General features: G+C 44.4%; 1 protein-coding gene across 1 annotated transcript in view; it reads right to left on the reverse strand.

Annotated features, from left to right (window-relative positions):
* Window positions 1-20,327, reverse strand: part of LOC120916575 (excitatory amino acid transporter 2-like) — a 227,378-nt gene that overhangs the window by 93,097 nt on the left and 113,954 nt on the right. The window contains exons 3-4 of the mRNA XM_040327625.1: window positions 8,085-8,237; window positions 6,478-6,728 (exon numbers count right to left, since the gene is read on the reverse strand). Coding sequence (XP_040183559.1) covers window positions 6,478-6,728; window positions 8,085-8,237 — 404 coding nt within the window. The remainder of the gene's footprint in view (window positions 1-6,477; window positions 6,729-8,084; window positions 8,238-20,327) is intronic.

Consider the following 20,327-nt stretch of genomic DNA (forward strand, 5'->3'; position numbering starts at 1 on the left):
CTACAACTGCCGTGATGCTGCACATGTGATCAGTTATGACACCAGCTATTGGATGGTTTGACAGTTTGGCTGAGAGCACAACCAATGCAAGTGTTACATTTCCATAAATGAAATTAAGGGGTTTACTTCCGCTTTAATATACACAGTACTGGGATGTCATTTATACAAGGATCCAGTGCAAACTTTACAAAACAAACCTGTTGAAAAGTCCTGCAATCTATAATCAGATTAATTTGGTTTATATTCAATGCTACTAAGAAAACTATATCATCATCTTGGAAATCTCCACCACTGAATTAGCAGGGAGTTACAACACGTGCAATTAGAACAATCATGAATGAAAAGCTGACTGTCAATACACTAGACCAGGGTTAGGCAACCATAAAGAGGTGGATATCTACCTGAACAACATGGAGAAGTGGAAGAACACTGGGCACAGTGTCACCTCTTCACACCTGATTTAAACCTCTAATTGCCATACTACCAGGTCGCAATCACATGCATTGCATGGAAATGATGGGTTTAAATCAGAAGCCAACATATCACCTCCTCACCCCCTGTCAAAGACAGGTTGATTCGCAAATGTACCACTCCCAACCCCACCCCCTTTAGCTGCTGAGGCAGCAGACAAATGTGTATCATGATGCAGCAGAAAAGAAACACCCTGTTGCTTTTGGTGGGTGTTACTGCCTGCTAAATAATAAAAAGTCCAAAATTGTGGTGAGTCCCAAGATGAAAAGATGGATGTACCCGTCACCAACTTCAATGTGCAGATAACAGCACTTGCCACCACGTGGTAAAATAATCTGCTTACCAGATATCTGGAAATAACAGGCGTGTTATAACAACCAAAGGCACATCTCCAGTATGCAGCTTCTACCCAGGATACAACACAGATAGATGATAGGTCTCAAAGTGATGTTCACACAATACAGCCTCCTCCAGGATCTCACATCAGATGTAAAGCATTCAGTTTACCAGCCATCGATACCCAATGAAGGAAATAAGTAGCCAATAGTGAAGCCCATAATAACATATAAAATAATTTATTTGTAGTAACTTACAGTTTCAGTTCAAAAGTGTATGCATCACAAAGAACAAACAGCCGCAGCATTCGGCGTGCTAGTATCAACCTGCCTGACATGTTTCATCGCAAAAGGATATCATCAGAGGTGTGGTTTCAATGACACCAGCACACTCTTTAAGTATCATGACCAATACAATCTGTCCAAGGGGAATCAACCTCCCAGCTGACAGATAACTAAAGGATGTAATCGGAGAGGAGCCGCACGCTCTGAGCATGCGCATTCAAAATGAATCCATCCTATTGGCCCTAAAATATAAATGACGTCAGACGCATAATCAGACGAATAATCTCCTCCTTGCCATTACGTCTACTCGGAAATGCTCTCACAGTGCATGCCCCACCATACTGGATGCTTCGATAGACTTGGTGATCTGTGATGCCTGACGCAAAGCTGACACGTGCTGTGTCATCGCTACATAGCAGGAAGTGACGTCGGTGGAACAAGGATGTACCACACTTCTGCGTTCCACTGAAAAAAGAGCAGACAGGAAGTCATATAGCCCAGAACAACACCAGCAGCCTCTAATAAACCTGCATCACATAATAAAGCATATAAATGAACTTATAGCATAATTCATTAAAAAGGCTATTGCAATAGCTGACATTCATATTAAAATAGCTATGGGCGCAAAATTTGCCCCAAGTATGGCAAACTTATTAATGGCCAAGTGGGAGGAGGATGTCGTCTATTGTGACAGGAGGCCCAAATTAGTATTCTGGGACAGATGTGTAGATGACATCCCCCTCCTATGGGATGGCGATGAATTGTCGTTAGGCAACTTTATGCAACAACTGAATCAGAGCACTTTGGGTATAAGTTTACAATTCGTAATGAGTAGAGTTAATATTCACTTTTTAGATTTGAATATACAGATTATTGATGGCAGCTTTAAGATTACCACTTTTTTCAATATAATGGACTGAAACGGCTATATTGGGCAAAGAAGCTGTCATCATCCTTCGTGGTTGAAATCTGTGCCCAAAAGCCAGTTTGCCCATTAAAGGCAAAACTGTACCTTGAAAGAAGACTTTTTGGTGCAAGCTTCTAGTCTAAAAGTGAATTTTTTGGAGAAAGGTTTTTCGAATGTTGATCTGGATAAAGCCTTTAATGAAGTTGCTGTTATGGATAGGGTGGTTATGTTGAAAGGTAGGGATAAATATGGAAATAATGATAATGTCCATAATTTCTCCATGATTACAACATATTCACAGCAGCACTACGATATAAAGAAGATCATGAAAAAACATTGGGCATTACTTAGGAATGATAAAATCTTGGGCCCTGTTCTACCTGAGCACCCACAGGTGATTTTCAGAGGTGTACCACCCTTGGAAATGCAGATAGCTCCTAATGTACTAGATGCACCTAATAGAGTATCATTCTTTCAGAATTCCAAGTTTTTTTTTTCCTGTCATAGATGTGCTGTATGTCATATCAACAAAAATAAAGACAGAAAAATGTCATACCACTGCAAGAGTGTATAACATTGACACTTGTATAACATGCACATCAAAAAATGTGGTGTATTTACTAATTTGCCCATGCGGCCTTCAGTATGTAGGCCACACTATGAGAGCAATGAATGTGCGGATTAACGAGCACCTGGCAAATATTAGAAAAGGTTTTCCCAAACATACTGTTTCAAGACACTATTTAGAGTACCACAATAAGAATCCAGTGGAAACAACCATTATAGCTATCGGTCGGTTCACACCACTGGCGCGGTAGCTTTACTATTGCCCCGTACACGATTGGGATTCCCGCCTGGAATCCCGGGGGGGGGGGAAACCAAGGACCTGCTTGGTCACTTTCCCTGTGTACACACCAGAGGTTTTCCTGTCGGGAAAACTGCGGTGAGAGCTTTGGCCCAGGAATCCCGGCCGTGTGTATGCTCCGCCGCAGTGTTTCCCATAGGAAAACTGCCAGGAAAAAGACCGCCATGAACCGCGGCAGGAAAAAAGAGAACATGTTCTCATTTTTCCTGTCGCGATTCCAGGCGGTTTTCCTGACGGGAAAACTGCCATGGAACATACGCACGGCCAGTTTTCCCGGCCAAAAGTTGTCATGGCAGTTTTCCCGATGGGAAAACTGGTCGTGTGTACGAGGCATAAGAGAGAAATCTCACGGTTGAAGACCCGCTGGATATACAATTTAAAATGGTACACCCCTTTTGGATTAAATGTAGTTTGGGATGTTAACAGTTTTCTAAACAACAGTTAAAAATTGTTTAGGTTTCTGGTTATCATCATCCTTTTAACATATTCAATGGGTTTTTAAACTTACTGGCCCATATTCTCTCTAAATGTCCGCGGGCGGCGCGTAAGGCATTTACACTCCGCCGCCCCAAACTACAGGGGCTAGTGCTGTATTCCCCAAACACTTGCTCCGTAGTTTGGGGCGGCGGAGTGTAAATGGCCCGGCGTAGCCACGCGTATCTTCAAGGGGGCGGCTTCTATTCAAATTAAGCGCGCCCCCGATTCTAAGTAACTGCGCATGCGCCGGGCTTAAAAAAGCCCAGTGCGCATGCTCCAGTTCTCGGCGGAAAACGTCAATGACGCCGACGTGTGCGTCATTGACGTAAAGTCGTATTCAAGAACGACTTAGGGAAACAACGTAGCCGACGGAAAAACACTACGCGGACCCGACGCTATCCGTAACATGGCCTACGTGGGACATGCGGAAACTTACTCCTCATAAAGCAGGAGTACGTTTTTGCTTACGCAAACGACGTTAGCGACAGGTACGCGCCGCGAAATCGTTCGGGAATCGGCGTAGCAGGCTCATTTGCATAAACAAATGAGACCTTCACGTAAATGTCATCTAGCAGCGGGCGGTGTAATTACATTTAAGATCCGACAGTGTAAGTGACTTACACATGGCGGATCTTAAGTGTATCTATGCGAAAATGATTCTAAGAATTCTAAGAATCAGTCGCATAGATACACGGGCCAAAAAAGAGAGATACGATGGAGTATCCTGAGATACTCCATCGTAACTTCTCTCAGAATATGGCCCACAATCATTATCCCCATTGCATTGAATTTTCTACTCTTACAAAGTCCCTCTTTCTCATCTTGGCCACTGTGTGGCTTATATAATACGCATATATATTATATTTTATGATTAGTACTGTATTCTAGCATGCATTATTATATGTGGTAATGCCTCTGGGCGTCTTCCTCCATAGACTCCCATTGGCTTCCCTTATTTAATATGATTGTTAGCTATTTTATTATGAATGTCAGCTATTTCAATAGCTTTTTTAATGAATTATGCTATATTTTCATTTATATGCTTTATTATGTGATGCAGGTTTATTAGAGGCTGGTGATTTGGGGTTTGCCCATGCACAGTCGTGTTGGAGCCCATTTGCGCCCCATTTGTGTTGTTCTGGGCTATATGACTTCCTGTCTGCTCTTTTTTTAGTGGAACACGGAAGTGTGGTACATCTGCGTTCCACCGACATCACTTCCTGCTATGACGCGATGATGCGGCATGTGTCAGCTCCGCGTCAGGCATCACAGATCACCAAGCCTCAAAGCATTCAGTATGGTCGGGCATGCGCTGTGAAAGCAGTGTCATGCCGACCATTTCGTAGCCGTAATGGCGTGGAGGAGATTATTCTCGCGTCTAACGTCATTTATATTTTAGGGCCAATCGGATGGATTTGTTTAGAATGCGCATGCTCAGAGCGTGCGGCTCCTCTCTGATTACTTCCTTTAGTTATCTGTCAGCTGGGAGGTTGATTCCCCTTGGACAGATTTTGTTGGTCATGATACTTAAAGGGCGTGCTGGTGTCATTGAAGCCACGCCTCTGATGATATCTTTTTGCGATTAAAACATGTCAGGCAGGTTGATACTAGCACGCTGAATGCTGCGGCTGTTTGTTTTTTGGGATGCATACACTTTTGAACTGAAACTGTAAGTTACTACAAATAAATTATTTTATATGTTATTACGGCGCTTCACTATTGGCTACTTATTTCCTTCATTGGGTATCGTTGGCTGGAAAAACTGAATGCTTTACATCTGATGTGAGATCCTGGAGGAGGCTGTACTGTGTGAACATCACTTTGAGATCTATCATCTATCTGTGTTGGATCCTAGGTAGAAGCTGCATACTGGAGCTGTGCCTTTGGTTGTAACACGCCTGTTATTTCCAGATATCTGGTAAGCAGATTATTTTACCACGTGGTGGCGAGTGCTATTATCTGCACATTGAAGTTGGTGATGGGTACATCCATCTTTTCATCTTGGGACTCACCACAATTTTTAAGCGCTGCACTTTGGACTTTTTATTATTTTATGTTTGGTTATCAGACTGTGCTGGCTGCTTTATTCTCTCTGTTTAGTATTGCGGATTTTGATCTATTTTTATTACTGCCTGCTAAATGCAACCCATTCAACTAAATGGGGCCACTCTGTTAGCGCCCTGTAACTGCACTAGGTTGCAGGGCATTTGTAGAGTTGCCTCATTCACTTGCATGGGTTATACTTGGCGGTTGCTACACCCACCAGCTGGTCCTATAACTCTTGGCTGCAACATGTGTACACCCCTGGTCACTGCAGCTAAAGGGGTGCTGTTGGGGAAGGGGTGGTAAAAACACATCTTAACTATAGTGTTCTAATTAGCAGGATATAATTGAAGTCTATGGCAAAGTGCAGATAACCCCCAGGAAAATTGCTGCATATGCACTGCACTGCACCTGCAGTGAGGGTAAACCATAGTGCATCAGTGTGAAAGCAGCCCTATACTTTTATTATACTATATACTATTATTACTGTATTGCTTCACACTGAATTGAAGATCTCTTCTTGCTGGCACCACTCTGGAGACCGCTAGCCCGGTTTAGAGGTGGAGCGCAGCTGGTATCACTCCACGTGGAACAGAAGCCAGCACTACAGAGGAGGCATTGGCTTATGCATTTTTTTCCCTACTACAGCTCCAACTTCATAAGTAGTCCTTCTACATCGCACACCATTTGATGATCTTGGATGTCGGGCCAGCAAGCCCAGACCGTGATCTACCAGTCACCTGACCATGATTGTTCTCTACTGGTTGCTGACCCCTGCACTAGACTCACCCAAGGGGTTCCTTAAAATTTGGACCCCATAGATAGTTTACTCCCACACTGATACTAGAGCTTTACAACTATGAAAATAGACATGCCCAGGGGTAGAAGATCAAACCCCTTAAGGTTCCTAATTTCCCTGCTGAATTCATGAAATTGACCTACCTGTGAAGTGTGTATGTTTTTACTCTATATACATCTACATCACACTTTCTTATTGCAAAAACCTTTAATAAAACAATTGATTGAGAAAATATGAACTTTTTACTTCACACAATACTGTAGCTATATAAAATAGTAATCCTACAAGTACATACCTGTTGAAAGCAAGCCTGTACTAGGTTCTCTGGAAACAAGTTTCTGATGAGGTCCAGAAATGCATCAATGCTGGACACCTCTTCATTTTTGGTTGAGACGCTGACCTGTTTCTTTAATTTGGGGTTTCCAGGATGAATAGAGAGAACAAGGATGACTCCAAGCAGTGCAGCTAGAATAGTAGTAGACATATAATAGACCATAGCACGTGTACCCATCCTACCACTAGACTTGGCATCAAGTCCTGCTAAACCTGTTGATAAAAAGAGAATAATACTGTATAATGAAATTAATATTAAATAATTTAGCTCATGCCAAGATCAGCAGGTCAAAGCAGACCATATCAAGAGATCTGTAAATCTATCCTTTAATCAGTTGTAGCACATCAGGCTACATATGGATACATCTGGTTCCAAAACTAAGAGAGAGAACAGTTCTAACTAATTTGTACTCTCTGTCACAATTGTTAATGGCGGGGGTCACTCAAAAGATTTCACAGTGTAACACTTTCCTGATGGGCATTCAAAGCATCGTATCTAATTGCCAGACAAACAGGCAGTGGTTAGGACAGGCAGTGATCAGGTGAGGCTGTAACAGTCTGAAAGTCAAGGCAGCAGACAATGGGTTCAACCAATACAGCAGAACAGAATGTTAAGGCACTTAGAGTGACCAGCAAAAACTTTTAATCAAGCACTGGCAGTTCATTATCTGAAGCTAAATATGTATTGCTATCTGGCAATGTTTCAGGTACACTAAAAAGTTTCCTGTATGGCATATCTGGAAATTTTCCTGTTGCATTCTGTATTATAAAAATCTAAATAAGCAGTTTGAGGGTGGGTGTTTTATGTTACATCATGAATCATGAAACATGGTCAAACGTGGTCCAAATATTTCCATAATTGGAATTCAACTTTAGCTATTTGATACCAGTGTAAGCAAGCAGATGTCTTTTAAGCAATGTGTATACCTACTCCTCAGGTGATCCATGCATTAAAAAATTTAATGAAGGAGAAACATATAGATTGCCATTGTTGAATTTTATTTCTTTAAATTCTAATTGTCTGTTGTCCTTTATATCCTTTAAAGCAGGGGTAGGCAACCTCAGCCCTCCAGCTGTGGTGAAAGTCCCATTAACATTGCAAAACCCTGACAATCACAGGTATGACTCCTAGAGGCAGATGGGATTTGTAGTTTCACTACAGCTGGAGTGCCGAGGTTGCCTACCCCTGCTTTAAAATATGCAGGTCAGCATTCTGATTTTATTCTCAACTTCCTCACTTGCATACTTGTTTCTAGTTAGGGACAATATTGAAGCCACATAGTCAGCATAAAATACAGGTAACATTGATTTTTAGGAGATTTGCATTGGCAGGCTTGATATTTCCCCAGATGCATACTTACCTTCATCCTGTAGCTGCGCCTCCCCACAATGTTTAAATTCTTTAAATATACCTTCTTTTAGCTGGCCACGCCTCAGCAATACATCCACACAGGCAAACTAATAAGTGGTCACATCCTTTAAAACTTGTTTTTCATATATTATACGTTTTCCTAGTTACATTACATAGAATGAATAAAATCCTGTAAGTAAATAGTATGTGTTAATTACCAGAAATCAGGCTGGAGATGATTAGGGGTAAAATCAACATCTTCAACATACGCATAAGTATATCTCCTGGAAAAGAAATTAAAATAAGAATGTTCCCATCCAAAGGTGGAAGTAATCGAAGCAGACAGCCAAAGAGAGATCCAAATATGACACCTAGGGATAAGGAAATAAATGTCAACAAAATATTTTAACAAATATCAGTGTAAATATCTATTATGATAAAAACAAACTGCAGTGATTCAGAGGGTACAATGGATAGAGGCAAAGTGTATAAAAAAAAAAAAAAAAAAAAAAACCTTCTGTGTGCAGCACACTCCTTTTTTTTTTTTGTTTTTTTTTCTTTCCTTTTCCCACTTCAGACTTAACCATTTACCGGAGGAAGGTAGCGAGACTTTCCCGCCATTCATTTGCCAACAAGTCTCTTTCTGGTTTCGCATCATATGTGGAAGTTTTTTTTTTGTATGTGTATATATTTTTTTTTTTTTTTATGTTCTTCGTTTTTCACTTTTTTCCTAAATCCACAAGGAACAAGTATATACATTGATTACTAATGCAGAATTTTTTTTTTTTTTAAACACTTTAACACTTTAGTGCCTTCATGCCCTTCTACCTCCCCTTCCATCCCCACCCCCCTCCCCACCCCCTGTACCTCCAGTTACCTTTCTGTATCTTATATTCAATCTTATTTTCTATCTTGTTGCTTTCTTAAATTGTGTCCCGCCCTGAATATCTAGATTATCTTGCAAAGTCATACCCTATGCCCTATGCACCCATTAACTCCGCAAATACCATGGAATGTTTGAACTCTGACCACTTCGACCATGTCTTTTCATATTCCTCTAAGCCATCTGTATCACTTAGCCTTAAGAATTCTAAATTTTGAATGGAGTTTATTTTATTGCACCATTCTTTAATGGGGGGACTTTCCTTGTCTTGCCAGTGACTGGCTATCAGACTTTTAGCAGCTGTTAAAAGATGGGGTAAAATACTTTTTTGATATTGTTTCATAGGTAATCTGATCCTTTGGTGCAAACATCCCCATGGATCATCTGGAATCTCTATATCTGTTACTTTGGTGATTAACTGTCTAATCCTTCTCCAGAACCACTTAATTTTTGGACATTGCCACCATATATGCGCCAAATCTCCGATCTGTCTACATCCTCGCCAGCACAATTCTGAGGCTTCCTTCTTATATTTATGAGCCTTGTCTGGGGTGATATACCATCGCGTCAGACATTTGTAATTTAGTTCGATTATTTTACTATTAGCTGACGAGGTATGCACTCTTCTCCATATTTGTTTTAATTCGAGGAGACTCAGAGAGGATCCCAATTCTTCCTCCCATTTTTTGATATATGGTGGAATGTCCAAGTGACCCACTTCTATTAGACATTTATAAATTTTTGAAATAACTCCTTTCCCTAAATCCCCCTGACTAATTCTCTCCAGGGGACGTAGGTTTTCCACAGATCTATGTGGCTGTGGGAGAGACTCAAAAAAATGTTTTAAAGCGGTTCTCCCATGCCAATACGTATTTTTTTTTTTGGGTAGTGAAACAGATAGTAGCAAGGCTTAAATAAACTCACGTTTTGCTTGTTAAAGGTCCGCTCCTTTCTGTTTCAGTCTGTAAGAATGACTTATATTTCTCTGTGTGCGCCGTTGCCATCTTCACTGTGGGCATTAGAATCCCACCAGCAGTGACTTCCTGGTTGCGGTGATGCTGTAATCCCAGCATGCACCGCTCGATCTAGCGCATGAGCACTCACAGCGGGGAGCAGCGGCGTCAGCGTCTCTGTTCCCCTAACAACCGATGGCGTTCCCGCCCCCTCTGATGTAAACACAGCCACCTCCGCCCCCTCTGATGTAAACCTGGTCCCCGAAATCGCGCGAGGTTTCGTCTAGGCCAGAATAGGATCACAAGGGAGCTATGACACAAGCTCCCAGAAGACACAGCGCGGGACAGGAAGTAAGAATAACCCGAGGAAAACCCGACTCCAGACCGGAAGGCAAACGAAGAACTCAGGTAATGTACATATTTATTAAACATAACTATCCATTTCAGCATAGTTTTTTTAGCATTAGAATTATTAAAATATACTTAAAAATCGGGTGGAGGACCGCTTTAACTGGCCATACCGCCATTTGTTTATCTCTATTACCTCTGTCCTTTAATTCCTCATAGGTACCTAATTTGTCTTGCGTCATGACATCCTTCAGCTGAGCATTTTTTTTCTTAATCCATTTCCCAGAAATTTTCTCTAACCCTGGTGCAAAATATTTTGAGTCATTTAATGGCATAAATGGTGAGTTAAAATCCCATTTTTCCCTCTTGTGAACTCTGTCCTAAGTTTTGATAGCATGCCGTGTAATGCTATGTGATTGTTTATCTAACTCCCTATATTTATCTGGAATCCAGATAATACTCCCTAAACGAGCCTTGCTCATATTGTATTCCATGCTTACCCACCTTTTTTGCTTAGTGTCCCTAATCCAGTCTATCACTCTTGTGAGAATTACTGCTTCATAATAACTTCTAATATCTGGTGCTCCCCATCCCCCTTGTGTCTTATTTTTTTTTAAAGTTGCCCAACTGATACGCGCTTTTTTACCCTGCCAAACAAATTTTAATAAAATCGTTTGTAGGGTCTTAAAGTACTTCTGAGGTAGAGCGATCGGTAACATCTGTATCTTATACATGATTTTGGGCAAGATTACCATCTTAAAGATATTCATCCCCCCCCCCCCCCCCAGGATATCTGACCTGCAGAGAGTCTACTAAGTTCTGTTTTAATATCATCCAGCAAAGGTACGAAATTTTCTTTATAGATCCTGTCTTTTGAGATAGCTATTTTTACCCCTAGATATTTTATTTCCTTTTTCCCCCACATAAATGGAAACTCCTTTTGATAGGTGCAGCACACTCCTGATTGGTTGCTGTCAATCCCAGCTAGTGGGACAATCAGGAAATGGAGGGGCCAAGCTATGGCTTTGTGTGTGAATGACACACAGAGCCGTGGATCAGGAGTGCACCTGCTTGGTTGCCCCCACAGCAAGCTGTTTGCTGTGGGGGCACCCTGCAGGAGGGCAGAGCAAGGAGTCACCTATGGAGGTAAAAGTCCCCATCAAACACAAAATAGTTGTGTGCCAGCAGATATTCAAGCATGTCTACATATAATATAAAGCCTGTGTTCCAGTGACGAGATCACAGTGCATTGCTGTATGATGATTGGCCAAATCATGCACCAAGACCTGCATGCTTTTGCCAATCCCAGTGCCCTCTGCTAAGAGAGCCAATCCTCCTCATCCTCTGTCACCCAGGCTCAGAGTAGTTTGCCTTCCAATGCAGCTGCCAAAGCGGCTTATTCCACCGGCTCCTTGTCCACAGTCACTTCTTCCGTAGCCCCACCATCATGCACGGAGGAGTCTCCTGAACTATTCTATAACAGTGTCGGGTACATGCTGCTGGAGGATGCGCAGTGATTTGAAGGCTCCGATGTTGGTACCCAGGTTGAGAAAGGGAGTTTTGTAAGAGAGGGGGTGCCATGTTTCCCGAGCTGCAGCATACTGCCAAGTTTGCTCCAGTGACGAGCAGGGAGGGAATAATGAGGCCACAGACTCTACTTGGGTGCCTGATAGAAGAGAGGAGGTGGAGGCACATCTCCAATGAGGCAGAATGCCCTCCAGGGGGCAGCTTAAGGGCAGCCACCCTATTGCATCACATCGCAGAGCTCCGCAGGTGCAGGGCACTGCTGACCCCCCGCTGATTTTGAAAAGATCTTTGGTGTGGGCCTTTTTTGACACATGTGCAGCAGATCGCACCGTTGCTGTTTGCAAGCTATGTCTGAAGCGGATCAACCATGGCCAAAACAGCAGCCGCTTGACCAGACATATGACGACCTCCCATGCACTCCATTGGCAACAGCACTTGACAGGGTAAGGGGAGCTTGGCTTTTTTTCGCCAGTGGCTACTGATCAAGGATGAATGCACTGTCCTGTCACCATTTGAGGAGGCAACAAGGATGCCGGATGGTGAGCAGTGACAATGCATGCATCAATGATTCTTTCCCTCTTGTCTTCCTGTTGGAGCACACCCTTCATAGAATAATGGACAAAGCACTTGAGGCAGAACAGCAGGGCGAATAGGACTTCCTTACCTCTCAAGGCCCCCTTTATCCAGATAGTATTCCTGCGAGCCCGCCAAACACACAGGATCATTTTCAGTCCCCAGAAAACCAAGGAGTTGAACGTGGCTGGGAGGAGGTAGTTGCGGATTATGTGATCCTTAGTGACCCAGAGGACTCAGAATCTAATGCTTCTGCAAACTTACGCTGCATGGCCTCTCTGATTCTGCAAAGCCTGCAAAAGGACCCTAGGATTTGTGGTATCAAGAAGAGGGATCATAACTGGCTGGCAACCCTTCTTGATCCATGTTACAAGGGTAAGGTTTCAGAACTCATCCTGCCTTTGCAGAGGCAGCGGAGGATGAAACACCTTCAGGAGGCCTTGAAGAAAAGTTTGTGCAATGAATTTCCAGACCCTGGGAGGATACAATTTCCTGGTGCTAGACAACATGTTGCTGAAGCTTCATGCAGCGGTGAAGCGGTGGAGAAGGTGGCCGGCTGACTGATGCCTTCAGACAATTTTTTAGTCCTCAGCACCAAGATCTGATTGGTTCAAGCAACCATCGCCAGTGTCTGCATTACATGGTGCAGGGATATCTAGGGGCAAGAGCAGACCTGGAGACCTTTCCAACAGAGCACCCACTGGGTTACTTGGTCTCAAGGATGGACCACTTTCCAGAGCTTGTTCAATTTGCAATTGAGCTACTGGCCTGTCCTGCATCCAGCGTTTTTTGAACGCACATTCAGTGCTGCTGGAGGGTTTGTAACGGATGACAGAGTGTGCCAGTCCACATACTCCTTTGATAGGCTCACAATCATAAAAATTAATCAGTCTTGGATCAGCAGCTACCAAGCACCTGATGCTGATGTAACCGATGAAATTTTCTATAAATGTGGGATCCATTGAAGACTGCCTATGCTGAGTGACTACCCTACTACCACCACCACCACCAAAGGCCCAATTTTTCTGCCCCTGTTTAACAGGGGCATGTAATTACAATTTTTGATCTAATATTTCACAACAGGGCCTGTTCCTGCGCTCAACAAGAGTATCTGTGAGAGGTTACAGTGTTGTGGAACCACCACCACCAAAGGCCCAATGTTTCTGCCCCTGTTTAACAGGCATGTAATTACAATTTTTGATCCAATATTTCACAGCAGGGTCCGTTCATGCGCTCTACAAGAGTATCTGTGAGGTGTTACAGTGTTGTGGAACCACCATCACCACCACCAAAGGCCCATTTTTTCTGCCCCTGTTTAACAGGGGCATGTAATTACAATTTTTGTTCTAATATTTCACAACAGGGCCCTGTTCTTGTGCTAAACAAGTGTATCTGTGAGGGGTTACAGTGTTGTGGCACCACCACCACCAAAGGCCCAATTTTTCTGCCCCAGTTAACAGGGGCATGTAATTACAATTTTTGATCCAATATGTCACAGCAGGGCCCGTTCCTGCACTCAACAGAGTATCTGTGAGGGGTTACGGTGTTCTGGTACCACCAACACCTAAGGCCCAATTTTCTGCAGAATATATAGGGCAGGCCGTATAGTATATATACTGCTGTTCAGATTATATAGGGCCTGGGAGACTCCCACACCTTTTTTTATTTGGGTGGGGGGTTCCCCTTAATATTAATACCAGACTCAAAGGGCCACCTGAAAAATGTTGAAAATCGAACGTAATAATTTGTGAAAGACCCCCAAAACCATATATTATCTGAAAGCATGTGACCTCTATAATAAAAAGAGGGTGCTACCCATTTTTTTTGACTCTGCGGTATTTGCACAAATGTTTATTGAACCAATATATTGGCAAAAAATACACTGAAAGCACATAAACACAAAGTAACTTACAAAATTCCTGCTAAATTATTACTGAAGCCTCGCTCACATGTGGCATACTAAAATGTATGCCCACTGGTGCCATGTTTACCTGCACAGGAATGCACAGGTGCTCCATGCATCCCCATACAGGCAGTCCCATTCATGCCAATTGGGATGCAACGGCTGCACAGGCATAGCTGTTTTTCCCAATCTGACATCCGTGTGGGTTTGGGTACATGACCCTGAACGCAGACTGTGTGAGCTCAGGGACATGCATGCGGACCTATATGCATGTAAAATTGGGAGCAACAGCTCTGTTCGTGCAATTGCTACTTCCCAAATTATATCAATGGGACTGCCTGCACAGAGATGAACAGAACACCCGTGCATCCCTGTAAAGGTACACTGTGTATGCCCTGTGTGAACAAGGCCTTAGGCCCCTTTCACACAAGCACACCATTGGGTCTGCCTGTCCATTTTTCAGGCGGACCCAATCGGACCACCCATTGTTCTCTATGAAGAGGCTGATGTAAATGGACATGTGTCCGTTTACACCCGCCTGTATCTGATCCAGTCCGCTAAAACCAGACGGATGGGCATTCCATCTAGCAGATAGGATCGGATGGCATCCAATGGAAACGGACAGGCGGTCTGTTTCCATCCGACCATCACATAGAGAATAGCTGTGTGTCCGCTCTGCATCAGCGGAGCGGACATAAACCTGTCATCCACCTGCTCAACGGGGATCAGCAGACAGATACCCCGCTGAGAAGGCAGATCTGCTTTTTCAGACTCTGCTCCATGTGAAAGGGGTCTTACCAGGAGTGGTCGGTCAATTAGGGGCGCTGGGGCACCACTCCCCTGCAGGGCGCGGACCTCATGCATTTGTATGATTAGAGCCTGAGGCTCTAATTGGCCTAAAAAAGGCTGGGCTCAGGCGCAGAGCATTGCACCACCGAACCCACCCACTTGTAAGTTGTGAAATTAGCAAATTTATATTTGCTATTGTCTTCCAGCTTCCTTTCCTAGGCAATTAGGATGGATTGGGTTTGCTGGGAGGAGAAGCTGAGGTATTCATGGAGGGGTGAGTGTGGGAGGACCTGGGGGGTCTTACTATGTTTTTTTTGTTTTTTTATAACTTTATATCTCTTTTTTGAGACAGAGAAAGGGACTGAAGATACCCCTTTCTCTTCAGCACTTTACTTGACGCTTAACACTCGCAGTTACAATATATCAGCTGGCAGTGTCAATGGGCACATAGCAGTGGTCGCTGCATGCACCCCCTCTTCTACAGGGGGAGCTTAGTAAACACATGTTTATATAAACCCCCCAAGCCCCAACTTCACTCCTACCCACACCGCTCGTGCCTCTCTTCCCACAACCCCCCCCCCCCGCCGTCATCCTAAGCCTGACAGATCATAGAGATCTGTGCAGTGAGAAGCTGCAGGCAGAGGAAGGGAAAGAAGAGCGGCCATGGATCAGGGTGCAGGGGCAGTTTGGGTGCGATCTGATTGGCAGGGGGACACATCTGGACCCCCCAAGCCCCATGCAGCACCTGAAGCCGGCAGGAGTGTAAGAGGAGGGATGCTGACTAATGATGGTGGTTGTGGGAAGTGGGTTTGCAGGGGGGGTCGGATTGGGTGGAGGGGGGTAATCTATGTTGAGGGTGAAGAAGGGTGTTAAAGAGGAGAGTGGGGGGGGGTGGAGAGGCAGGGGACAGGGAGATGGTGGCGTGATTGCGGGGGGTGCGATCACATTAGGGGTTAATAACTCTGATCAGCGGGTTGTAATACACTGATCAGAGTCTGCTGAACAATTCTCATATAAGCTTATGATCACTGAAGTGACCATAAGCTTATAGGAGAGGGAGAAAAGAGGTCTGTACACCATACTGGCCTGACCTGGCCACCTGCAGGCACTTCTGTACATCCGTACAGCATACAAATCTGGCAGTTAAAGGGTTAAGCATAAGATGTATGTTTGAAACCTGTCTACGTGATTGTTTGTTGGTGTCCCTTATGTCATTACAGTGATTCAATAAAGGCAGTTGGAATTATTGGTCACGTTCCATTCAGGCTCATTACATACACCTGGAGCAGCAGGTTCTTTTTCCTCGGGTAAGTATAATATGTTTCTTATTTTCTTTTTTTTTTCTTTTTAAAAAAGCAAAGCTTTACAATCGCTATTAAGTAGACTGTTGAACCTCTCTGAGGTGGACCTACAGTAATGATCAAATAATAGAGGGAACTTGTCTTTCTTGTCAATGTCACGCTCCCCATACAGGGCCCAGGCTTTGCCCTTCATGGTGGGCCTTCCCATGAAGGGATCTTCAGGGTCTAGATTCTATAAGAATGAAACATGGCCCTGGACCTGTATTGCACCTCATGGCTAACTACACATGTTGCATGAGTGCCAAGATGAGTATCCAAGCAGGATCCAGCACCCGTATCAAAATTTTAGGCCAGCCCCACAGTGTGGCATCTGTGCACAGCTGACAAGGTTTTTAGGTTCTTTTTGGAGTCTTTCCATCTTTTTATGTGAATATTTTCATCGAACTATTGTTGATTATATCACTTTTTGCGCTTTGGCACCAACCAACAGGCGCAACAGTTCACACTGCATCTCATCCATTCACTTTTTCACTAGATTGACTTTGTTTTGGTTTATGTGAATATTTTCATCGAACTTTTGTTGATTATATCACTTTTTGCGCTTTGGCACCAACCAACAGGCGCAACAGTTCACACTGCACCACGTGCCCAGCGGCACCATATTTATTTCCTGCAATATGGGACTTGTATGTTGTTGATGCACATTCTGTTTATAATTGTTATGTGTTTCACATTCTTTGGCAATTGATTTTCATTATTGACAGTCAGTTTGAGCGCTACACATTTATTTTCCTTTTCACTTTTTGCTTTTTATTCAAATGAGCCGTGTTAGCAGCTTCCATTCACTTATTATTAGCAGCGCAGGGTATCCACCTTTTTTTACTCTGTTTACACTTACTTAGTGAATTGGTAAAGGTACAATGTACCCCATTACCAATTCACATAGAGGGGGGCCGGGATCTGGGGGTTCCCTTTGTTAAAGGGGTCTTCCAGTTTCCGGTAAGCCCCCTGCCCGCAGACCCCCACAACCCCCGGGCAAGGGTTGTGGGGATGAGGCCCTTGTCCCCATCAACATGGGGACATCCTCCCCATGTTGAGAGCATGTGACCTGGTACGGTTCAGGAGGGGGGGACGCTCTCTCGTCCCCCCCTCTTTTCTGCGGCCGGCCAGGTTAACGTGCTCGGATAATGGGTCTGGTGTGGATTTTTGGGGGAACTCCACCCCATTTTTTTTTATTTGGGGTGGAGTTCCCCTTAAAATCCAGACCTGACCTGAAGGGTCTGGAATGGATATTTGGGGGGAACCCCACATAATTTTTTTTAAATTGATGGCGGGGTTCCCCTTAATATCCATACCAGACCTGAGAGGCCTGGTAATTGAATTTGGGGGGACTCCCACGCTTTTTTTTCACATTCAAAGGTTTTATTTATTGAAAGTCAAAAGAAACAAGACATGCATAAAAGAAAGCTCAACACAGATGCAACTGTGCACAGTTCAGGCATGATAAAGAAACAGTCACAGATCTCCATTAACTGACATAGAAAACTGAGTACAGATAAAAATGCAAATGAAGTTGTGGGTTCAGCAATGTGACAAAGGAATAAGTCATATCAAATAAAATGTCTGGTACCGAGGTACTCAATCCATTGAAATATTAGTTCACAAATATGCCTCCTGAAATTGGTCAGGGAGCCAAATGCATCCGAAAGTTTCAAAGTATATTGTCTTAGAGAAAGATAGTAGAGGAGAACAAGGGAGAAAAAGAACTTGCGAGGAGAAACAAGGAAAAAAGGAGGGGTAGGGGAAGGTGGGGTAAGGTAGTGATAGGTACTGCGCGTTTTCGGTTCATCTGATAACTGATCACGGGTGTAGGCCCCAGTAAGACAGTTACGGGACTAGAAAGCTCAGTAGTGTCTCCAGTGTAATATTATTGCATCATAGACTCATACTCTCGTGAAAATCTGAAAGCAAACCATGGTCGCCAGGTGTCAAGAAATTTCTCAGCTGTCCCCCTGTCCTGCGCCAATGTGTCCTCCATCTCGCACACTTCCATCACCCTGCGGAGCCACTCCCGAGCGGAAGGCACTCTGGAGGTGCTCCAGTAGAGGGGAATCAAGGGTTTGGCTGCATTCAGCAGGTGCTTGGTCAGCGAATTTTTGTAGCGTGAAAGCGAGAAAGAGGACAGGTGTAGCAAACAACATGCAGTGGACAGTTCCAAGGACGTTTCTGTGATCTGCTTGATTAAACCACAAACCTCTTTCCAGAAGGCAGAGATCGTGGGGCAAGTCCACCAGATGTGGATCAACGAACCCACTTCAGACTGACACCTCCAGCAGGTGTCTGGTTTCAAGGGATTCCATTTGTGGAGCCTCGTTGGTGTGTTGTACCATCTGGTTAACAATTTGTAACTTGTCTCCTGCAGTTTCGTGCTAATGGAGCATTTGTGTGCCAATATGCAGGCATGTCGCCACTGCCTGTCAGTAATGGTCAGGTCGAGATCCTCCGACCAACTCCGTCTCTGTCTGTCCAGACTCTCCTCACCCGCACACTTTAGCCATGAATATGCCACCGAGGTGGCCCTAACCACTGGGTTCTGGGCACGGCAGGCAGACTCTAGGTCAGTCTGTGGTCTAAAGAGGTCAGGCGAGTTTCTGAATCCATTCAAGTAGCTGCGCAATTGGAAATATGACCATTGTTTCATATGGGGGAGGTCGTTGTCTAATTTAAGGGAGGACCAGTCTTTAGGTTTGTTCCCGTCATAGCAGTCTCCAGCCAACAGGGGACCGCAGGAGCGCAATGATCTGAATGTCGGAGTGCGCAGTCCGGGTGAGAAGTCAGGATTATCAGCCAAAGGAGTGAGTGGGCTGGGGAAGGTGGAGAGCTTCTTTAGTCTGGAAAGTGAATGAAATATTCCCAGGGTGGTTCCAGTGATAGGATTTTTACGAAGGGGCAGGGGGCACTTGGGCCACGAGATCCACGGCGAGTACATGAGGGCCACGGGGCTGAGTTCAGTCTCTAAAGACACCCAATCCTTTGCGTGTACATGGCAATGCCAATCAATGATCCTAGCTAAGTGGGCCGCTTGGTAATATTGTTTGAAATCAGGGAAACCCAAACCTCCCCGTTCCTTAAGTTGCATTAGACTAAGTAATTTGATTCTAGGCTTCCTTCCATTCCAAAGAAAACGGAGTAGAATGGAGTTTAGTGAAGTGAAGAAGCGTCGCGGGACTGCAATCGGGAGGGTGCGCATCAGGTAGAGGAATCTGGGCAGTATTACCATCTTGACTATGGACGCGCGTCCAAACCAAGAAAAATTTTGCAGGCCCCAGTGATTAAGTTCCTCTCCGCAGCTCTTAAGGAGCGGCGGGAAGTTCCTCTCAAAAGTATCTCGGAGGTGGGGGGTTAGCCACACCTCAAGATACCTGAGGGCTCCATTTTCCCAGCGGAAGGGTGAGTTTGCTTTGGTCAGGATCAGTAGCCTGTCCGGGAGCGAGATGTTGAGTGCTTCCGATTTTGTATAATTGATTTTCAAGTTCGATATATAACCGTAGTGGGCGAACTCCTTCATCAAATTGGGGAGTGATATGTGGGGATTGGACAGGAAAAAAAGAAGGTCGTCGGCGTAAGCTGCAACTTTGAACTCGCTGTCTCCTACACGGAACCCATTCACAGCTGTATTTAATTTGATCGTCCTAATAAAAGGCTCAAGCGTTAAGATAAAAAGCAGGGGCGACAGTGGACAGCCCTGCCTCGTCCCGTTTGCGATTCCAACTTTTTCCGAGAGGTTTCCATTGATCTTTAGACGTGCCAACGGATTTTGATAGAGCGCAGCAATCCACGCCATCATGTGCGGGCCCAAGCCCACATGATCGCATACCGCCGTCATGAAATCCCACGCCACTCGATCAAAGGCCTTCTCCGCATCCATAGAGAGGAGAAGGCCCTTAATCTTCCAAACCCTCGCCGCGTGGGTCAACAACAATGCCTTGGTAACATTATCTTTATCTTCCCGATTCGGCATGAAATCCGCCTGTTCAAGGCCAATCAACCCAGGGAGCAACGGGCTGAGTCTAGTGGCAAGGATCTTGGCAAACAGTTTCACATCCAAATTAAGGAGCGAAATGGGACGATAGCTCGAGCACGACGTAGGGTCCTTGCCAGGCTTCGGTATCACCGCTATGTGG

Source organism: Rana temporaria, chromosome 10, assembly GCF_905171775.1.
Source record: "Rana temporaria chromosome 10, aRanTem1.1, whole genome shotgun sequence".
NCBI classification, from domain to species: domain Eukaryota; kingdom Metazoa; phylum Chordata; class Amphibia; order Anura; family Ranidae; genus Rana; species Rana temporaria.